Below are 20,843 nucleotides of genomic sequence, written 5' to 3'. Positions count from 1 at the left end.
CAGTTATGTGAGTCAACCACCTGTATCTTTCTTTTTTTTGCCAGTTGTGGGCTTGAACTCAGGGCCTGAGCACTGTCCTTGGACTTTCTCAAGGTTAGGGCTCTACCACTTGAGCCTCAGCACCATTTCTGGCTTTTTTCTATATATGTGGTACGGAGGAATTGAACCTGGGTCTTCATGCATGCTAGGCAAGCACTTTAACCACTAGGCCAAACTCCCGGCCCCCCACCTGTATCTTAACCCAAGTGGTGAACCATGTTCATATTCATGCTTATGTTTTTCAGGTAATATTCAACTTTCTCTATGAAGTAACAAAGAGATTAAAAACAGAAGCAATACTCTACCTGAGTTGTCTTTACAAAACCTGTGATGGAGAAATAGTCTGAAAAGATCTGTAGATATTTCAATCCTTTATAGACCCAAAAGACTGTTAGTGCTGGGTGAAATCTAACAGATGGATAAAAACGTATCCATGACGAGCTGAGCATGGCTCGCGCCTGTCATTTAGCTACTCAGGAAGCTGAGATCTGAGGATCACAGTTCAAAGCAGTCCCACCACAAAAGTCCGTGAGACTCTTATCTCCAATTAAGCACCAGAAAACCGGAAATGGTGCTGTGGCTCAAGTGGTAGAGCAGTATCCTTGACCTGAAGAGCTCAGGGACAGCAGCTAGGTCCATGGTTCAAGGCCCCGCCCCAACCATCCAAAAAAATATATTATCAATGGCTAGTGTTTATCTCCCAAATCTGACTCATATATTTACTTCAAATGGAGTGAATCTGCTCATCCTTTTTAAAAAACAGATGCACAAAACATTTCCAACAAGCATATTTTCCACATTGCACTAGTTATGGGCTGCACTAGACAAATTTCGTGATTGCGTCAAAATTCCACTCCCTTCCTGAACAAGCTGGCATGGGTCTCCCTCAAGGAGGGCAACACCTGTGAAAAGACGGATGGAAAGTTCAGCCACATGATGTGGATCGTGGCATCACCACTCCAAGTCCGGATCACATTTCGTGGATTTCATCAAGGCCAGCTAAAGGAGCTGGAAGTCAGAAGGACACACAGCCACTGCTCTGGAAGGAAGCGGACATCTGAGCTGTGAACAGCTTATGGAAGCCTCTCATGAAAGGGACCAAGGTACCCTCTAGTGGCAGAGAATGGACTCTAGAGCACAAGTGCAAGACGAAGGAGCTTCTAGATCCTTCTAGTGGAAGGAAATGACTGAATCTTGATGGATTAAGAAGTATTATTTAAAGATACGTACTTATTCCTGTCGTTCTATTCAGGTTTTTCTCTGATTCTCACTTACCAACTAGTCTGGTGAGAGTCTTTCCTGGATTATCATGCTCATGTGTGTATTCATCTCCTGTGATTTTAATTCCTTGAAGTTTCATTGGAGTGCTGACTCAGTGATTATAAATTCCTTTAGATATTTTGTGGATTTTTATTAAATCATAGGTTTTTATTTCTCCTTAAATTGTGAAACATAGGAGGGAGGATGGGAGGGAAATGGAGACCATGTCATGAGAAAGGGTATCAATGTTTGTGAAGTTATGCACCTTCTATCTGGTGAATATAATGTAACCCTTCTATTAATCACAATTAAAAAAAGAAAAAAAATTGTGAAACATAACTTTGTAGGATAAAGCAATCTACACTAGCAGTTATGTTCTTTCCATTCTTGGAATGAGTCATCCCTTGCCTTTCCGGCTTTCCGAATTTCTGTTGTAAATCTGCTGTTAGTCTTATGGTTCGCCTTTGTGTATGATTTCTTTTCTCTTGAAGCTTTCAATATGGTTTTCTTGTTCTCTATGACTGGGTGTGCATGCGCGTGTGTGAGTGTGCGTACACACACATAGATATCTATACATATATAGATGTGTGTATACATATGTGTGTGTGTTTGTGTGTGTGTATGTTATACGACTTGGCACGTTTCTTTTCTGATCTTGCCTATTCGGTGTGCTAAAAGCTTCTTGTACTTGCATGACTACCTTCTCTCAAGATCTGGGAAATTTTCTCCATTGTTTTATTGAATGTTTTCTTTGCCTTTAGCTTGCATGCCTGTTCTTTGTGCCCATCATTTTTTGGTTTGGTCTTTTAAATGACCTATCAAGAAAGACAAGTTTGAGCCGGATGGAGTGGCTCATACCTGTAATCCTAGCTTCTCAGTAAGCTGAGATCTGAGGATCACGATTCAAAGCCAGCCTAGGCACTAAAGACCATAATATTCTTATCTCCAATTAAACACTAGAAAAGGGTAAGTGGGGCTATGGCTCAACCGGTAGGGTAGTAGCCTTGAGCTGAAGAGCTCAGGCCCACAGTTCAAGCCCCATGACCCACCCCCCAAAAGAAGAAGGACAAGTTCTATTTTCTTTTATTAATCTTTATCTGAATGTCCTAATTCAAAGCTTGACTTCAAGCCCTGACATCCTGTCTTCAAATTATGCCTGTCTATTAATGAGACTTTCAAGTGAGTTTTATATTTGAGTTATTGAGCTTTTCAGTTCCAGAATTTCAATTTTTTTTAATTTTTGTTTCTTTTTTCTTTTATTTTTTTTTATTTCTAGGTGTTTATTGAGTTCCTCTTCCACATCCTGCATAATGTCATTCGTTTGTTTCTATTCTCTCTGAACTCACCCGGGTCTTCTTTAGCGTCACTGGTCATTCTTACCTTCCTTCTTTGTCTGGGATTCTGCCCACTGCCTGGTCATTAAATTCCAGCTCTGACACTGTAGAATTCTGGAGTTTGATTGCCTTGCTTCTTCCTATATCTCATGTCTCTGCACTAGAATCAGTGGGAGTGAGGCCAGATGGCACACTGGAAGCTTCAGCCCAGCGTGGTCTTTCGTTTGGACAGGACCAAGGGGGTGGGTTTAGGGGTTGTTGTCACACTGGATGAGGGGTGCAGCCTCTGGAAGGAGGGAGGGAAGCCTCTTGAGGCCCTGGTACTACCAGTGTGCTGTGGGCAGGGTTGTAGAGCTGAGAGTAGAGCCAGCCAGGCAAGGCCAGGCGAGGCTGTCCCCTCCCAAGCCACCCGTTCACTTTGGGAGCTGCCCTCTCTGTACCAGGAGCTTGCCAGATGCTTGCAGCCTGCCATCAGGATGGGTCCAGGGTGTTCCCAGGGGCAACAGGGCTCTAAGCGCAGGAGTCTCCCCCACACGCAGGGCGGGGAGGCACAAGCGGAGTCCTGAGCTATACAGTGGGGACCGAGGGACGTGGGCCTCCGCCACCCTCTGCGCTTTCACCACGGAGCCACCCCGCACATGAGTGCAGACTCCAGGCTCTGCTTCCAGCCGTCCTCCAGCAGAGAGGCCTGCTCCTCTCTACCCTCCATAGTGCCTGTCCCTACCTGAGCTCACCACCCCACAAACTTCTCCCTCTCCACCATCACCTCGTGCACCTGTCTGCCACCCACGGCTGCAGGCTGTCACCAGCCACGACGGGGCCATGTTTCCACAACTCCACAGTAGCAGCTCTCAAGATGGCCTGCACTCTCACTCCCCGAGATATAGGGACAACAAAATCTCTCCGATGCTATGCCGCCACTGTCACTGTCACACCCATCCCAGAGCTTGGTTTAAGGCTTGTGGGGGTGGGGGCTTATCCTGAGGGTAGAACTTCCAGCCACCAGAGCCACCTGGTGTGGCCTTGTGGTGTGGCCTGGATGCTCCTTCCCAGCCCACCCCACCCCAGGGAGGCAGAAAGGATCTGTGGGCTGTTTTCTGCTTTTCTCCATCTCTCTCCCTCTTCTGGGCATTTTTTTTGGAGTTGTTTGTTTACATGCTTTTCAGCTGTCACTTTTTGTGTGAGTCCCATGGCTCTTCTCTCTCTCTCTCTCTCTCTCTCTCTCTCTCTCTCTCTCTCTCTCTCTCTCTCTCTCTCTCTCTCTCTCTCTCTCTCTCTCTCTCTCTCTCTCTCTCTCTCTCTCTCTCTCTCTCTCTCTCTCTCTCTCTCTCTCTCTCTCTCTCTCGTTCTTCAGGCTGTGGTCCCTCTTTGGTTACCAGGATGCCTCCATCAGTGTCAAATGGAGAAAGCACCAAATCCACCCTGCCCTTCTTTATGAAAGACTGCAAATGTTCTCATCAGTGTTGCTACAATAATGCAACAGAGCACTCAGCCCCTAGAAGCTAACACTGTGGGGACATTGGTTGTTCGCTAAGCAAGAAGTGTGGAGCTGAGCTCGCCTCCCCAGATGAGGCTAAGTAAGGATCAGAACTTTTTCCTTAATGTCTTCATAAAGCACCAAGTGACAGATATAGCCCTTTATTTACTACAGATTTTATGGTTTATATGGTTGGTAAAGACAATTGGTTTCACAAAAGCCAAAGTAGAAGGAACTGTAGACCCTAATCTAAAATGCAGTCAGTCCACATCTGCCACCTGCTGGCTAGTTGAGGAAGCACATGTGGCACTAGCCCTCATTCTTTATTTCCTGGGGACATCAGTCTAATGAGGGTCGTTTAAAAATCAGTTTCCTGTGTTCACCACTAAGGTGATGCCAGGCACGTAGAAGTGAAGTTAATATTTGCAATGGGCACATTATGTGTACAAACACCACTACACTTTCAAATTTCCAATTTGGGGATCCAGCCCCAGGGATTTGATAGCCACACAGCAAACAGCAGAGGAGACAGGATTCAAAGTATATGATCTTCTCTCCAGAGCACCTGCTCTGGTCTCCATGCTGGGATACTGCAGAAAAAGGAAGACACAGCTGGAGGAAGTAGCGCTAAATGATTTGTTAACTTCATTCATTCTTCCCTCCCAGGCTCACAGATCTAGAAGAAGCTTCAGATACAAACTTTTCCATTCCATCTATTATGCAAAGAAAAAAAACCTAGAAAAGAGTAATGAAATGACAATGGATCCATTTGACGATGGCTCCATCAAGAGGACAACTGAACTCGTGCGGCCACAAACTTACATCCACATTTTGGAGGCTCTATCAGATATCCAGGACTGGGCCCTGTGAGAAAATCAAAATCCTGAATGTGCCCCCAAAAAGAAAGGACTCTGGTTATTCTAGGGGATTAAAAAAAAAACTCATTTAGAAAATATTATTGCTGGGCACTGGGAGCTCCCACCTACAATCCTAGCTACTCAGGAAGCTGAGATCTGAAGATTGTGGCTCAAAGCCAGCCATGGTAGGGAAGTCCGTGAGACTCTTATCTCCAGTTAACTGCCAGAAAATCGGAAGTGGTGCTGTAGCTCAAGAGGTAGAGCACTAGCCTTGAGCGGAAGAGCACAAAAACAGCGCCCAAGTCCAAAGTTCAAGCCCCACAACCCCTACATATATATATATATATATATTATATATATATATATAAATCAAAACTCATGGCTTACTTTATACAATCAATTTAAAAATTGTTTCCTACTCAGTCAAGCAAAATATTGCTTTGAGGGTTTTTGTTTGGTTTCACTGCAGTACTAGGAGTTGAACGCAGGACCTCGTACTTGGGCCTTGAACAATACCCCAAATCCTTTGCTTTTTAATTTGATTTTTCAGATAGGATCTCAGTACTACCTGGATTACTATTTACTCCACAGTTCCCTAAAACTCATTCACTTTGTTTTTATTATTCCTTTGCCTTAGATGATAATATTTGTCAAATCACGCGCATGACACGATGTGGTGAGCTTACAATACATGAGTGCTCATACACAATACATGGATTTCACTTGCATAATGCCTAAAAGATCCTATTCTTCTCCAGGAAGGACCCCCCCCCATGGAGATAGGCTTAGAGGCCAGGGTCTAATCCCAGCTTTATACCTATTGTACTAGAGATGGTGCCTCTGAAACATTTCGAATCGTGAACCTCAGGCACGTCTTAGTCACCCTGCATTCCTCTCCTGACCTTGGCACTGTTCACCCCACCTCCCAATGTCACCCCCATCTCCCATCTCCCATGGATACCATTAGGATAGGATAAGGAGTACCATGTCAGAATCTGACAGGATGCCATGCACAGTGCCCGCTCAGTCAAGGCTCGCTCTGACAGGAAGTGACAAAGCAGATCTGCTTGGACCTCAGACTGCCTCTCTGAAACAACCAGCCGTGAGTCTTAGCAATGCCATCCCCTGGACCTTGAGCACTGTCTTCGGGTATTGACCTCTCTTTGGATGAAGGACATTGTCCCCTGTGTGCCATCAGAATGAATTCCCTGATGTCATGACCCAGCCCCAGAGGCCTCTGACAGGTCCAAGCCTAGAAGCAGGCATCAGTTCTTATCGATGACCTAAATGCCTGGCATGGGAGCCGATGCCATCAAGTGAGTGTTTTCTTCCAAATCAGGAAACGGACCATGAATTCTTGATGCTGTTTCCTAGGAAGGAAACAGACTCCATAACTGAGAGATTCCTCCATCATTCCTGAAGGGCAAGTCTCTTGCTCCAAGAATAAATTGCTCCTACATCCTTCAATCTAGCTAAGGGAGGAATTTCAATTTGACTCTACTCAGAGGGCGAGGGGGCTTTCCTGCCACAGATCTGAGAATAAGACAGCTTTCCATTTCAAGGTGGACCTCCTGACTTAGGGCATTTAAATAGATACAAACAGAAAGCCGGAATTAGTAAAGCAAAGTCAGATGCAGGCGAAAGAGCTCCGCTCAATGAGATTATTGATGTTCTCTCCCCCAGAGAAAGTTGAGTGGAAAGTTCCTTACACACAACCGCCCCACGGTGGGATTACATACAGGTAAGCGAAGGGCTGGGGCAGGAGGAACAATACAGCCATTGAAAAAATACTATATTTTGCACACATGCCAGTTTGTACGTAAGATTAATCTTAAATAATAAATGCCCAGCAGATTAGCTAGCATGTTCTGCAATTCCACCCCCACCACAAGAGGAAGAAACAAGAAACGCTAAAGCTCTTGATGCACACAGAAATCACCTAAGCAGATGTAAAATAACACAAATTACCCTGGCCCACACCGCCTCTGATCTCTGACATTTTAATCCCAGAGAGGGCAGCTCAGATATCTCTACCATGCAGCCAGCACCGAGAACCACTGAGTTCCAGATGGGAGGCTGTGATTCGATAACTGCCTCTCATAAAGCAAGGTGGACCCCAGCTGTGCACGGGTTTGAACCACCTGCCCTTGCAGTGGTGCATTGTGGGAGGCAACAGGACGCCATGGCCCATTCCAGCTCCAGCTGATTGGACAGATTTCTGTGAGCCTATCTGCAACTTCTCTGAAACCTTTTCCCTCTGTAAATTGGAAATCATTGAAATTGGACTCCATTGTGAGTTGTGGAGTTGATATTGTGGTTTGTAGTAAGTTTTATTTGTTTGGTTTTTTTTTTAGTGGACTAAAATAGAAAACAGGAAGATAATTTGAATGGAAAGTGTCACCTAGTATATGCCCTTTTCAGGTGCACATGAGTGTGTGTGTGTGTGTGTGTGTGTGTGTGTGTGTGTGTGTGTGTGACTATGAATGGGGTCCTAGTTAAAAAATGTCTCTCTTGGGACCGGGAGTTTGGCCTAGTGGTAGAGTGCTTGCCTAGCATGCATGAAGAGCCGGGTTGGATTCCTTCGTACCACATACATAGAAAGAGCCAGAAGTGGTGCTGAGGCTCCAGTGGTAGAGCTCTAGCCTTGAGAAAGCCCAAGGACAGTGCTCAGGCCCTGAGTTCAAGCCCCAGGACTGGAAAAAAAAAATGTCTATCCTGATGTAACACTTTGAAGTCCTCTGTTTTAACCACAGGATTTTTGTGAATACTAAATGGGATGGTTCTGTGGTGGGTGTTACAGAGAGAGAGAGAATCTAAAGTATTGTCCAGTTCAGTGTACAGGTGACAGATAAGATGGATGCAATGGAACAGTCTTTGTAGAATTTTTGGCCCTGTACTCGTAAGAGATCAAGGACTTGCACGTTCAACTAACTCCCTAATGGGGCCAACGAGAGATGGCTCCGTAACACTGAAAATCACAAACATCTCTTCCTTGCCTTCCCTTTTCTTTGCTTTTTTTTCTTTCTTTTTGGTGGCATTGGGGCTTGAATTCAAGCACTCCAGTACTAGATCTCTACCTTCAATTCTTCCCCTTTCCTGCTTCTTAATAAAATGAATTCCTCTCCAACATGCATAAAATCAATGGCTGAGAATGTCGGTTGCAGTCTAGCTTGGGGGTTTCAGTACTATAATTGTACCAGAATAGAAAATAACATTAACATATCAAGAGTAATACTTTTCTTGACTTTGTTATGAGCCAGGCCCCGTGGCAAACACTTTCAGCACAATATGTGAAATCTTACCTAAGGGAGACACTATGGTGATTGGTATTTCACAGATGAGGAAACTGAGGCGTGAGTTGTGTCAAGGTCACCCTTGCCTTCTGCCCATCACCTCAGGCCCTGACAGAGTCTCACACCATTGGCAGGAGCCCCCGCCACCCAGGGCTCAGAGTTGTTCTCCATAGCAGAGATTCCCCACAACCACAGGCTCGGGATCCAAACTTTCGTTGTTGCTCTCCAAACCTTGCTCCCCCACTACTGCCCCTCCCCTGAGAAACACTGAGGGCAAAGGGGGTGCAGCACTCCTCAAAGACGGATCACCCTTTCTGGGAAATGTCCACCACTGCTGCCAGCTGCAATTGTCTCGTCCTGCTCAACCCCTGCCTCAACTTCCCTTCTCTGACCCTCTGGGCTCCTTGAACCAGGAGCCCAGCACTGGATGCTCTGACCTTAGGTTATTTTCCAAGAGAGCAGTAACTTCTATTCAGACGATGATTGTTAAAATAACAAGCTTTCAGTTGTTCATTTCCTGTTCGATTCCATATACCTTTCCTCTCATCCAAAGGCTTGTTCCGCTCTCCCTCTTGCTCCTCTGAGGAACCCAGATGTAGAAGCCATAGGTTTGCCACACCTTGGGGTACTAGAATCTGGGGAGGTGAGAGGGGGGCTCCACAAAAAAATGTGTCCACACACGAGTCAGGAACGAGTCACCAGTGGTAAGTAATAATCCCCACATTCTGTTAAAAATTCTATTCTCTGAGCTTCACAAGGTTTTTTCTTACAAAGTCATGGCATCTCTTCTCATTGTAGAAGACTTGCCCCATCTGAATGGGGACCTGCAGTTGCTAGCTCGTCAGTCAGCATTGTGACTGGTATTGGAGACATGCATCTCCAGGGCCTTCCAGAACCAGCATGGCGGCCTCCTTCCAGCCTCAACTCTCCTGAGCTTCCTCCTCTTACCTGCTGGGACCACTTGCCATGCCACACTATTTTCCACCTCCTATGGCCCAAGCAAAATGGATTAAGTCGATGTCCACGGGGTGTGGTGCTGCCCCCTGGGGGTCACCACTGGAAGTGTCCGTGGAATTCAAACCTTAGGCTGGAAATCAGGAGAGAGACAAAGAAAGAGGAGATGCAGTCAGAAAGGCAAGCCTTGGGTTAGAAGCATCTATTGAGGAATGATGTTCTCCAAGGCACGAATTCCTCTGAGTCAGGATTCCATCATCCTAAGAGGTGAAAACAGACAAGGGAGGAACAGGCTAGTAAACACAGCCCTCCATCAAGAACTTCAGACTACCTGGCAGGAAACCACCCTGGTGGAGAAGGTGAGCCATTGTTTGGGAAACTCCTTAGAAAACACTCGCCCTGCACAGCTGTTGTCAACAGGGCCGTGTCTCTGTGTAGAAGTTGACACCCGGTGGCTGTGGCCTGAAAATAGGATTCCTAGGAAACTGGGGCTGTAAATGTGTCATCCCAGACACCACTGTGGGGCGTGGAGTGGCAGATCCTGGTTATCAAAAGTATTTTCACATCTAGTGGGTGCAGAGAATTTTCTGGGCCCCCAGACAGTGAAGTGGTGGCGGGTAAAGGGCTGCCAGTCCTCCAGACATACTGTCTATGAGGCAGGCTGCCCTCATCTGTGCCCCAGAGCAAGTAGCGGCTGTTGTTCTGAGTATAGATGACGGGCTGAGGTCGACGGGGCTGAGGTGGTGCCTGACACATCCGTCAAACCCACGCCTGGCTGGTCTTCTTGCTATACAGAGCACAGCAAGCAGCGGGCCACAGTGCCACCCAGTGCCACGGTGGACAGCTGACCATTGCTTCACTCAGGGTCCCTATTGAGCAAGCATCGAACCTTGCTCTGCCACGCAGGACGGTTGTCAGGATGAGGCCTCGTGCCGGCTCCCAGTCCAGACCAGGGTCACCTGGGGTGTGGCCCCCAAGCTTCTCCAAGATGCACACACTCACTCTGCTCTTGGACATCTGATCACACCACTTGCTGTGGTATGTACATCAGATTGCAGAATCACCGAGCATATCAGTGATCATGGCCACACTTGATTTTATGTCATCACCCACGCTCCCTCGTCTCAATCACGCCGGGCTAAGCTGCGGGGATCCCACGCTTACCCCACAATACAAGGGAATCAGAGGAGCTGGGTAACCTACTCAAGGCCACACAGCTAAGAAGTAGTGGAATTTGGCCTGGAGTGCTTGCCTAGCAGGCATCAAGACCTGGGTTCGATTCCTCCGGACCACATACATAGAAAAGCCAGAAGTGGTGCTGTGGCTCCAGTGGCAGAGTGCTTGCCCATCAGTCAGACCTCTCAAGTCATTGCTCTGTGCCACTACCCAGTGTTTCCCACCTACATTTGTTGCATTTAGTAAATATTCCTATTCTTACTCTCCACCAACTATTCTGAACAACTGTTAGCCCATACAATCCTCATGGAAATTTCATGACTTGGCGACAATTACCAAGCCCAGTACTACAGGCGAAGAGTACTGAGAAGCAAAGATGTTAAGTGACTTTCTGGAAGTCACACAGCCTTTGTAACTCCAAAGTCACCTTCTCTTGGGTTTATAAATGACACCAATGTCAGGATCTGCAGCGTTTCTTTGAGGGACCTTCTCTCCCCTTCTTTCTCCCCCCCACCAGTGTCATTACTACAAACAAGGAACTGTGCATGGGCAAAGGTTGGGGGAATAGATCCTCATTTCCAGTCCTCGGGTGCATGGGAGTGGATACAAACCTCCAAGGAGGCACCAAGAAGATGCAGAGAGCCAGCCCTGCCTCTGAGAGCCTGCACACAACTTGTCATTTGTCTGTTGGTGAAGACAGCACTCTGTTAGAAGCATGCCAGCCAGGCCTGGGCTGCCCAGCCAGTGGGATCGAGCAAAGGCACAGTCCAGATTGTCCTTGCTGTGACTATGGGTGCTAAATACTACAGGCTAATTGATTGCTCTCAGCAGCACAGTGGCATTTGATCTTGGTGCCAAATAAAACTGGGACAATATTGACCAAGATTGAGCCAACAGCAGAACACAAACACAAATGAAAATCCAGCTCCTCAGGCAGGAAGAGCCCAGGCAAGATTCCACACCCATGGGGCCTGATCCAAGGGGATCTAAAGCTAGGGCCTCTCACTGGTGGCACTGTGTGACAGCCCTCTCCACCCTGCCAGACCCAGGTTTTTTCCTGATCAAGGCTGCATCCTTAGCTACTTCCCTCAGGAAGCCCTTCTGAGCCAGGCACTGGTGGCTCACATCTGTAATTCTAGCAACTCAGGAAGCTGAGATCTGAGGGTCATGGTTCGAAGCCAGCCTAGGCAGGAAAGTCTGTGAGATTCGTATCTCCAACTACCAAAAATTCGGCTGTGGTTGAAGTGATAGAATACTCTAGCCTTGAGCAAAAAGAATCTCGGTGAGAAGGCCCAAGACCGGCACAAAAACAACAACAATGAAGCCCTTCCCACCAGAGACAGAGTGTCTCCTCAGCCTCATTTTCTCCCTTGATTTATGGCTCTTTAAACTTTTACACACACACACACACACACACACACACACACACACACACACACACACCCCTTCCTAAATCCTGTTGGTTTGTAAGCCAGACAGGAACTCTTTTTATCTTGTTTCCTTTTGTAATCTTAGCTCTCAGGGCTGGCACATAGCGAGCATGTCAAGAATGCTGCAAGCAAAGGGGTGGAGGCGTGTGGGAGGCGGGCGGATTAACCTGCAGCCTGAATTGGGGAAGACATGTGTCTTCCACACACTTCTGATACATGGCGAGATTATAAAGCACAGGCCTGGAAAATGTCCAGCGGTGAGTGGACACAGACAAGGTAATGTGGGCGCCGGGTTCACTGCCTCTGTGGAACAGTGTGACATCTCACCAATGCCGGTGCCCAATGGCAGGACCACGGTGACCACATGCGGCTGACACCAGCGCAGAGAACAAGAGCCACTACTCTCTGTGGTGAGTGTAGGGAGGTCTGGGGACTGGCCTGAAAAGGACGCTGGGAGATTTCCAGTGCCTTCCCCACCGGGTGACCACCGCCGTCCAGACTCCCAGATGGCAGCTGATAACGGGTGCTGGCAACTGGAAACTCCGTCAATATTGGCAGAGGGGTGGAGGACACTCTGGAGATTAGGAGGAGACCCAAGTGTGGGGTGTGGCTGTGAACACCCTGGGTGGCAGGCCGGGCATCTCTCTGTGGGGCACACCAGGCTCCTGCCCTTCAGAACCCTGCCTGCCAGCTCCACCTGGGGCCCTGAGGATCTTCACCATCCTGGAATTCTTCCTCGTGTTCACTCCCAGCCTGGACTGAGCATAAATCTGATAGGAGGGAGGGAACATGTGACATTTCTTCACACGGAGCCACCAGCACAGGGGACTAGGGTTGTCCACACATGGCGACTGAGCAGGGCAAACGGGACGAGGGACACTCACCTCTCCACGCAAAGCCCGGGGCTCATGTGCTCATGACCATGGCGTGGTGTGTGTTGCCTGAAGCCATAATAATTACCAGTTTGCATTCTTCCGGAGTAGTCCTCAAGAGCACTGAGTACTGGAGCTTACCTTGTTCCTCTTTTGCATTGGCTGTTAGGAAGCTCAGAGTCCTATCTGTGAAGCTCTTCATAGCAAGTCTGTAAACCAACACCCACATTTAGCTTCCAGCCAGTCCTCAGCTTACTCCTCCTCTTCATGTTCCCCCTCCCCTTTCACTGAATTTTAATTCGTGTTCTAAACTGTACTGTATGTGCTCTTCTCTTGTAAGATGCTTTCACCAATATCCTTGCTGGAATGAGAAAGAACTCAGTAGCCTGTCTAAACTTCTGGCTTGCAGAGAAAATACAAACTAGGCCTTGAGGCATGTGGTGTTTGGTCCCCAGGGCCACCCAGAGGAGGCCACAGCTCCCATTGGGTGGTGCAGTGGTTAGATATTATCTCCTTGCAACCGGGTACCCAGACATGGTGGTGTTGGGCTCCTCTGCATGGAATGGAGGTGAAAGGCAGGCAGAGCCACAGGCTCACAGAACACCTTCTCCCTGCTCTAACAATGGCCCGGGAGACTGGGGAAAGGAGCCAGGACCCAGGTCCTCCTGGATGCCGTGGGAGGCTAAGAGGCTCCAGCCAGGATGCTTGGAGCTCTGGGAGGCGGGCAGTGAGAGAATTCAGGTGCCATGTTTTATGGGGAGGCCTGGGCAGCTGGCTCCAGGAAGAGACTTGGCCTCTGCTGGGCTGGCCAGGGAGGGGGCTGGCTCCACCCAGGCTGTTTGCCCTGCAGTGTGTATTCAGTGCTTCTGGACAAGGAAGCACAGGGCAGGAGCTGGGCTCGGCTGACACACCAGCTGGAGTCGCAGGACTCGGAACAGCTCCAGGGGACAGCAGGACGCGAAAGATACACCACCAGGTAACTGCTTCCAGATCCTCCGAGCTTGGCTGGAGGATCTACGTTTGGTGGCGGAAGGCAGGTTGGAATAGAGACTGAGGGTCAGAGTTCAGCTTGCCTCTTGCTCTTACACTTACCCACTGTGGGCTGGAGGGTGGGGGAGCCTCAGTTTCTCCATCTGTGAAATGCACTCAAAGATGGCACTTCCCAAAAGTCTCAGTTCTTCCAGGGGTGGTAATTGGACCGGGCTGAGTTCAGAGCCACATAACCTCTGAGACTCATTGTGGGTGTTGGATGGAGGAGAAACGCTAATGGTGAGGATGAGGACTTGGGGATCCCTGTGGTCAGGATCCCCATAGGCAGGCAGGCTCTGAGTGGATCCCTAACGTCCTGTGGCGGAAGACAGGGAAAAGGACTGGCTAAGTCTCCTCATAGGCCTGGACTCTCCCAGGTGCTGGGTTCAAATCGCAGCTGCTCAGCCTCAGAACTACCTCCTGCCTAGATGCACCGGAGTGATGAGTGAGGGCTCAGGAGCCAGACCACAAGCCATTCCTCTCTCAGCCTCCCTCCCCTACTGCCAACCCCCCCCCCCAGCAGACTTCTTCACCCTCTGGGCCTCAGTGAGCTCAGTGTCAGCACTGAAATCAAAGGACTCAGAGAACTGGGAGTGAACCTTCAGTGCTAATAACCTCAGCTGTGGCTTCATCCTTGTTACCATCCCAAGCAGAGTCACAATTAGGAGACTGAGGCAGAGAACTAGTCCAGTTTCTAGAAAGTGGGCTGTGGGATCCAGGCAGGGGGGGAAAGGGAGATGCAAATCCTCCCCAAATCAAAGGGTAAATTCAATTTTGTTTTAAAGACCATTTTTTTAAATGAGAAATTAAGGTTCAGCCATGTGCTGGTGACTCACGCCTGTAATCCCAGCTTCTCAGGAGGTTGAGATCTGGAGGACTGCAGCGCTAAGCCAATCCAGGCAGAAAAGCCTGTGACATTCCATCCTCAAAATAACCCGCTCGGCTGGAGGCGTGGCTTAGATGGAACCAGCTGAGCAAGCCAGCCAGCTAAGGAAGTTAAGGTCTTAAATGCAAACCCAACAACACATAAAAATAAAGAGACAAATGCCAATCTCTTCAGTAAAAATAAGATCGGTAACAGAGTTAAGTTTGATCTCTTCTTAGCCCTGGTCCTACAGCATATAATTCTTCCTATATAAAAGTCAGAAGAGGCTCTGCTCCCATAGGTGAAATGGGACAAGCAAGACGAACCAGTGTCCCATTTCACAGAGGAGTCTTCCTGGCAGATTCTCAGACCCTGAGAAGCAGGTTTAGTTGTGTTGTTTCTTTATTCTTTTGAGACTTAGTCTCTCTATGTGGCTCTGGCTGGCTTCAAACTCCTGAACCTCTTCCCTCCTCTTCCATGGTGCTGGCATTACCCACCACGCCAGCCTCCAGAGAATATTCTTTTGGGGGAAAGGGAATGTGTTTTAGGAAGCAGTGGTTCTAAAAGGCCCCCGGCCCAGGATGAGGATAAGAGATACCCAAGGAGAGGGACTTACCGGAGCCCAGGAAGGGGGGCCAGCACTCTGCTCCTGCTGTGGTTTGATTTGAATCCTCTGAGTCCTTTGATTTCACAAAGTGACTGGCACAGAATGGGAAGCCATGGAAGGATGACAGAAGCAGCAGCTAGAGCCAGGCCAGGATGCGGGGTGTCCATATCCCCCCTCCAGCTGCAACTGGCCAGTCCCCAGGAGAGAGCTCAGCGCACTTCATGCCAGGCTGTCCCCATCCCTGTCTCCGCAGGCACAGAGGAAAGCTCCATTTAATGTGACCTGCTCCAAGTCATGTGACCCAAGTCTCAGAATAAGAGAGCGAGCTACACATCTGCTCAGGCCAGCCAGAAGGGTGTTCAAGCCCAGGGAAGCAATGGCAATAAACACAGCCCCTTCCCCTGGGACTTGGGGTGTCCCATCCCAGGCTGGCTCAGGGTGGAGAGCCCAGTGATGGGGCCCATTTCTATCCCTGGTACAGTCGGCAGCCTGCACCACTGTGCATGGCGCCCTGATGGTAGAGGGGAAACTCGATCAGGATGGGGCTTTGGCGTGAGTCTGTTTTGATCTCCACATGACTTCTCTTCCAGGGGGCTGGTTGTGCCTGTGTGCCCACGTCATCCTGGTGGCTTTGCCCTCAGCTGGGTGGAGGAGAGGCCCATAGTTTGTCCACATTCCATTGCATTGATCGAAGGTGTTTCTTGTTGACTCGGTGACTCATTTTGTCACCATTCCACCCTTCCATGGCAGTCACTTAGCTGCCTGCTAGCAAAGAAGTGTCAGAATCACTCTTCATTTCCACCATGCTTAGGCTCTCAGGGTAGGCCCACTGTTATCTGTCAACTGGTATCAGAGAGACAGTTGCCAGGGCAGCAGCCAGACTGACAGGTTCACTCACCAATCAGATGAAAGAGCTCCTGAGACCATACATTCCTAAGAGAAACAAACAATTTTAGGAATAACTAACATTATACACTGACTCACTGACTGACTTTGAGTGAGTGCAATTATCAGTGGCCAATTTTCTATCCCTCACCCTAGATCATACCATACGTCTGTAATTTTAATTTTTGTGGCAAAAATGGATGTGCACTAGATATATTCTATAGTGTGCTCCAGGGATCCAGTGCAAATACTGAAGAAAACTGTGGCATGATTTACACAGCAAAAGAGAGGGTGAAAATAGATCCCCCACTGCCACTCACAGAATGTGTGTTGATCTGCTCAGACTGCACTAGCAAAAATAGGACCAAGGAGGTAGGGGAAGGGATTTAATCTTTGTTAGTTTGTTTGTTTTTGCCAGTCCTAGGGCTTGACGTCCAGGTTTAAGCACTATCCTTGGACACATTTGCTCAAGTATAGCATTCTGCCACTTGAGCCACAGCACCACTTCCGGCTTCTTCTGTGTATATGGTACCGAGGAATCAAGGAATCAAATTCGGGGATTAGTGCATGCAAGGTGAGCACTCTACCACCAGGCTATGCTTTGGGCTGGGATTTAATCTTTTACCACTAGATAACAATGGTTTAATGCCAAATAAGATTGTGAAAGCAAAACTAATCCCAACCAGTCACCGGTGGCTCATACCTAAATACTCAGTAGGGTGAGATATAAGGATAATGGTTCAAAATGAGTCCTGACAGGAAAGTCTGAGAGACTTATCTCCAATTAGCCACCAAAAAGCCAGAAGTAGAGCTGTGGCTTAAGTGGTAGAGCACTTGTCTTGAATGAAAAAGCTCGGGGACAGCACCCAAACCCTTAAATTTCCTTTTATCTTTTATTTTGTAATACAGGGTTTGAATTTAGGGCCTCACATTTGCTGGGCAGATGCTTTACCATTTAAATCATACCAGGAGTCCTTTTTCTTCCATTTTGTTTTCCAGTTGTGTTTTGCTTTCATCCAGGCTGATGGAGACCGTGAGTCTCCTGTACATGCCTTCTACCACAGTTTGGATGACAAACATAAACCGTGGCACCCAGTTTTGCTTTGTTTTTAAGTTAGTGGTACCAGAGCTTGAACTCAGGACTTGTAATTACTTGGCTTGTTTGTTTGGCAGCCAGGCCTCCTGCCTTGCTTTTCTCTGACAAGTTTAGAGATGGAGTCTGCTCAGACTTTCTTTGGACTGTGGTCCTCCAGATCTCGGTTTTCTGAGTAGCTAGAATTAAATACATGCAAGCTAGCAATGCCCAACTTGTATCCAGCTAACCTGGAACCATGATTCTCCCGATCTTAGCCTCCCTGGGTGCTAAGATTACAGACGTGAGTGACCATATTCAACTACAAACTACTTTTTTCACCAGATGCGGTGGCTGTAATCCCAGCTACTCAGGATGCTGAGGTCAAAGCCAGCCCAGGCACTAAAATGTCCCAGAAATTCTTATCTCCAATTAATCATCAGAAAACTGGAAGTGGTGCTGTGGCTCAAGGGATAGGGCAGTAGTCTTGAACTGAAGAGCTAAGGGACAACACCCAGGCCCAGAGTTCAAGTCCCACAACCACAAACAAAAAGTTATTTTTTTTTCCATTAAACAAGGTTATCTTGAAATTTTACGTATGAATGGACTGGAGAAGGGCCGCTATATTGAGCTCTGCAGACCTGTCAGTCAAGGTTCTTCCTTATTGCTCTATTGATTTCAGTATGTTATGTGCATCAGAAGATGTGCCAGCCTCTTTCAAGTGTAAGCTCAGGTTTCATTGCCAACCATCCAAACAACTATTCATCCTGCCTGGTCATTTCAACACAGCTGGTTGAGTGAATTCATCTATGTTGTAGTTATACCTGCCTGCCAATGGGTGGCAGTAATTTCCTGCTTTGTTCCTTATAAATCCTGCTCTTCAGAAAAAAAAATATATATAATGTTGAATGGACCAGCGGGATTTCACAAGTATTGAATAATTGTTGGTGACAAGCAGTGTGACCGGATTCTAAGTAACATCTGCAAAAGTCAGCTGGATTCCCCGTCTTTTGGTCCCCGCTACCCTGTTTCTGAGAAGCTACTTCATGTGTATGATCACAGAAGTTTAGAATGTTTATGAGCACAGTTGCTGGCGGCTCACACCTATAATTCCAGCTACTCAAGAGGCTGAGATCTGAGGACCACAGTTGGAAGGTAGCCCTGGCAGACAAACTTGACAGACTTTATTCTCCAATCAACCAGTAAAATGCTCAAAGTGAAGAAGTGCCATAAGAAAAAGACAGGCAAGAAAGAACACAAGGCCCTGAGTTCAAAACCCAGTACCATCACCCACACCACAAAATAAAAATAATATTTTTCAGCAGCCATGAAATGCAGCCGGAAATCTGGACTACCCTCGATCTTGTGTGACAGGGCAAGGCCTAAGAGCATGTCCTCTTCTCAACAATGAACCTAAGCAATGTATTCCTACCAGGATGTGTGAGTGGGTCAGAGTGGTTCTGGTGTGGCTGTGACACTTTGGTTTGGGCTGAGATTTTATTTCTTTCTCCCTCTTTCCTCTATTACAGGAACGATGGGTAACCAAATGAGTGTTCCACAAAGAGTTGAAGACCAGGAGAACGAATCAGAAGCAGACACTCAGGTTCACAAGGTAGAGGAAATGGAGTCACTGGTTCGTTGCTAATGGGTAAAGCCAGAGGAAGAGAGGCCGGGGTCTGCCCACTGTTCACACAGAGGAAGTGATGGTGCTAGGAGGAAGGGGCGCTGATATTATCATTGCTTGATAAAACATTTGGGCTTGGCCAGACATCACTGGCTCACACCGGTAATCCTAGCTACTCAGGAGGCTAAGATCTGAGGGTAATGGTGTTTGAAGCCAGTCAGGGCAGGAAAAGTCAAGAGACTCTTATTTCCAATGAACTACCCAAAAAATCTGGAAACAGAGCTGTGGTATAAATGGCAGAGCACTAGCCTTGAGCATAAAGAGCTCGGGAACAGTGCCCAGTCCCTGAGTTCAAGCCCCAGGACCAGCACCAAAAACAAAAGCAACTAAAAATGCAGGCCTGAGGCCCCAGCCAGCCCAGACACAGACAGTGCAGAGACGGAGTCTTCTGGAATCATCCTGGAAGCTAATCTGGCACCTGCTCTGGGGTGTGAGCTTACCTGTCACCACTCCTGGGAGTGTCAGGACTGCACAGGGAGAAGGCGGCTCTGGCATGGGGGGCACAGGTGCCAGGGCTGCTTCCAAACACACAGGAAGCAAAAGACTTCATGACCCCAAATGCTCATCGTGCCAGGAATGAGAACCCCAGGTTCCCATCAGTGACTGGAGATCTTAACTGAAGTCAGAAACCCCAGAAAACTCCTACCCCATGGGACCTGAGCAATGAAATGGGATCTGTGGGGAAGTGAAGGCAGACTCTATCCTGGCTGTAAGGACGCACAGTGTGGCTGAAGGAAGATTCCCGTTAAAAGACCTCCTCCCTCAGGAGCAAGGCCATGGTAGGGGCGAGGGGAGAGGCTCTGGCAGAGCACAAGGTTTGGGATCTGTCCTGGGAAGAATAGAGGCCAAGAAGAGGCCCAAACACCTCTGGGAGTTCCTATACCCAGAATGCAGAAAGCATGTCTGCCATCTGTGCTTTGGACATCAGCTTAAACTAAGGGCATGTGTAGACATGGGTGAGACGTGGGGCTGGTGCAGAAATCCAATACAAAGGCCTAGCTCATGGGCCTCGACTCTTAATGCAAACTAGCGTTTCCTGGATGCTTTGAAAACTCTTTCTACCAGGCTCCACCTGTGAACAACTGACAGCGTGGCCTGTGGCTGAGAGCTGGGTCTCCCTATGATCCCCAGGGCAGCCTCCAGGAGCCAGCAAGAGGTCAAGTGTACCAGGAGTCCCCACCAGGGAAAAATAGAGGCCCAGGGCTGTGTGAAGGGTGCCGGTGGCAGCCAACAAACACATCTTGCTTGTCACTTAGAATTGGAAACAGTGTTAATAAGATCACTCTATTTTCAAGCATTGTCAAGTGGTTCTAAAAGAAAAAGAAAAGGTCAGGTAGTGCCTTAAACTTAGAAAGAGGTTGCAATGAAGATAGAATATTGAGCAGAAGCACACATGTAAACACACACAGGCACACATGCAAATGTGCAGGTGCATGCACACATGCACACGTGTGTGTGCTCCTACACATGTGCATGTGTTTGCTTACATGCATGTACACCTTGCACACATTTATGTGTGTACCTGTGCTCTCACGCACATGTGCACACATACATGTACACACTACAGTAAACATGCTGTGGACTCGGGGCGTGGCTGATGATTGGAGCGGGGTGGGGAAGCAGGGAAGCCATCAGGGTGACCCCCCCACATAGCCATGGAATCAGAACATGAAATTCTTGCTCCTCACCATCCCCTGACTGGACACAGCCCCCTGCGATGTCAGCATCCTCGGGTCTAAATCCTGAGGGCAGGGCCTGCCTGTAGCTATGCCCATCACATTAGTCTGGAATTCTTTCCCCCGAGGCCTGCGCGATAATGCCATCCATTCTGCTGCAGGTGACGTGGAATGGCGAGTGTGATCAGAACGGTGTTGGGGTGATGCTGTCCACTCACACAGTCCAGCACTACGATGAAGGTCAGTGCCCTGCCTCGCCGGCTGCCCCGCTGGGCTGGGGGGGCCTGGGAGTGCAGGGGCCGTTAGAGTGGAAGGGCAAGCCACCGCAGGCTC

At 48.3% G+C, this 20,843-nt stretch overlaps 1 protein-coding gene across 5 annotated transcripts in view; it reads left to right on the top strand.

The window, feature by feature from the left end:
* Window positions 1–13,573: 13,573 nt before the first annotated feature.
* The window catches only part of Bcas1 (brain enriched myelin associated protein 1), a 51,114-nt gene continuing 43,844 nt past the window's right edge, over window positions 13,574–20,843 (top strand). For all 5 annotated transcript variants that reach the window (XM_090352545.1, XM_090352543.1, XM_090352544.1 and 2 more), the window contains exons 1-3: window positions 13,574–13,668; window positions 18,680–18,762; window positions 20,672–20,750. In XM_090352545.1, coding sequence (XP_090208671.1) covers window positions 18,685–18,762; window positions 20,672–20,750 — 157 coding nt within the window. In that variant the 5' untranslated portion in view covers window positions 13,574–13,668; window positions 18,680–18,684. The remainder of the gene's footprint in view (window positions 13,669–18,679; window positions 18,763–20,671; window positions 20,751–20,843) is intronic.

The sequence above is a fragment of the Megascapheus bottae genome, chromosome 18, assembly GCF_031878675.1.
Source record: "Megascapheus bottae isolate mThoBot1 chromosome 18, mThoBot2.hap1, whole genome shotgun sequence".
NCBI lineage: Eukaryota > Metazoa > Chordata > Mammalia > Rodentia > Geomyidae > Megascapheus > Megascapheus bottae.
The sequence above is the reverse complement of the archived record's forward strand: the minus strand, read 5'-3'. Positions and strand labels throughout refer to the sequence as shown.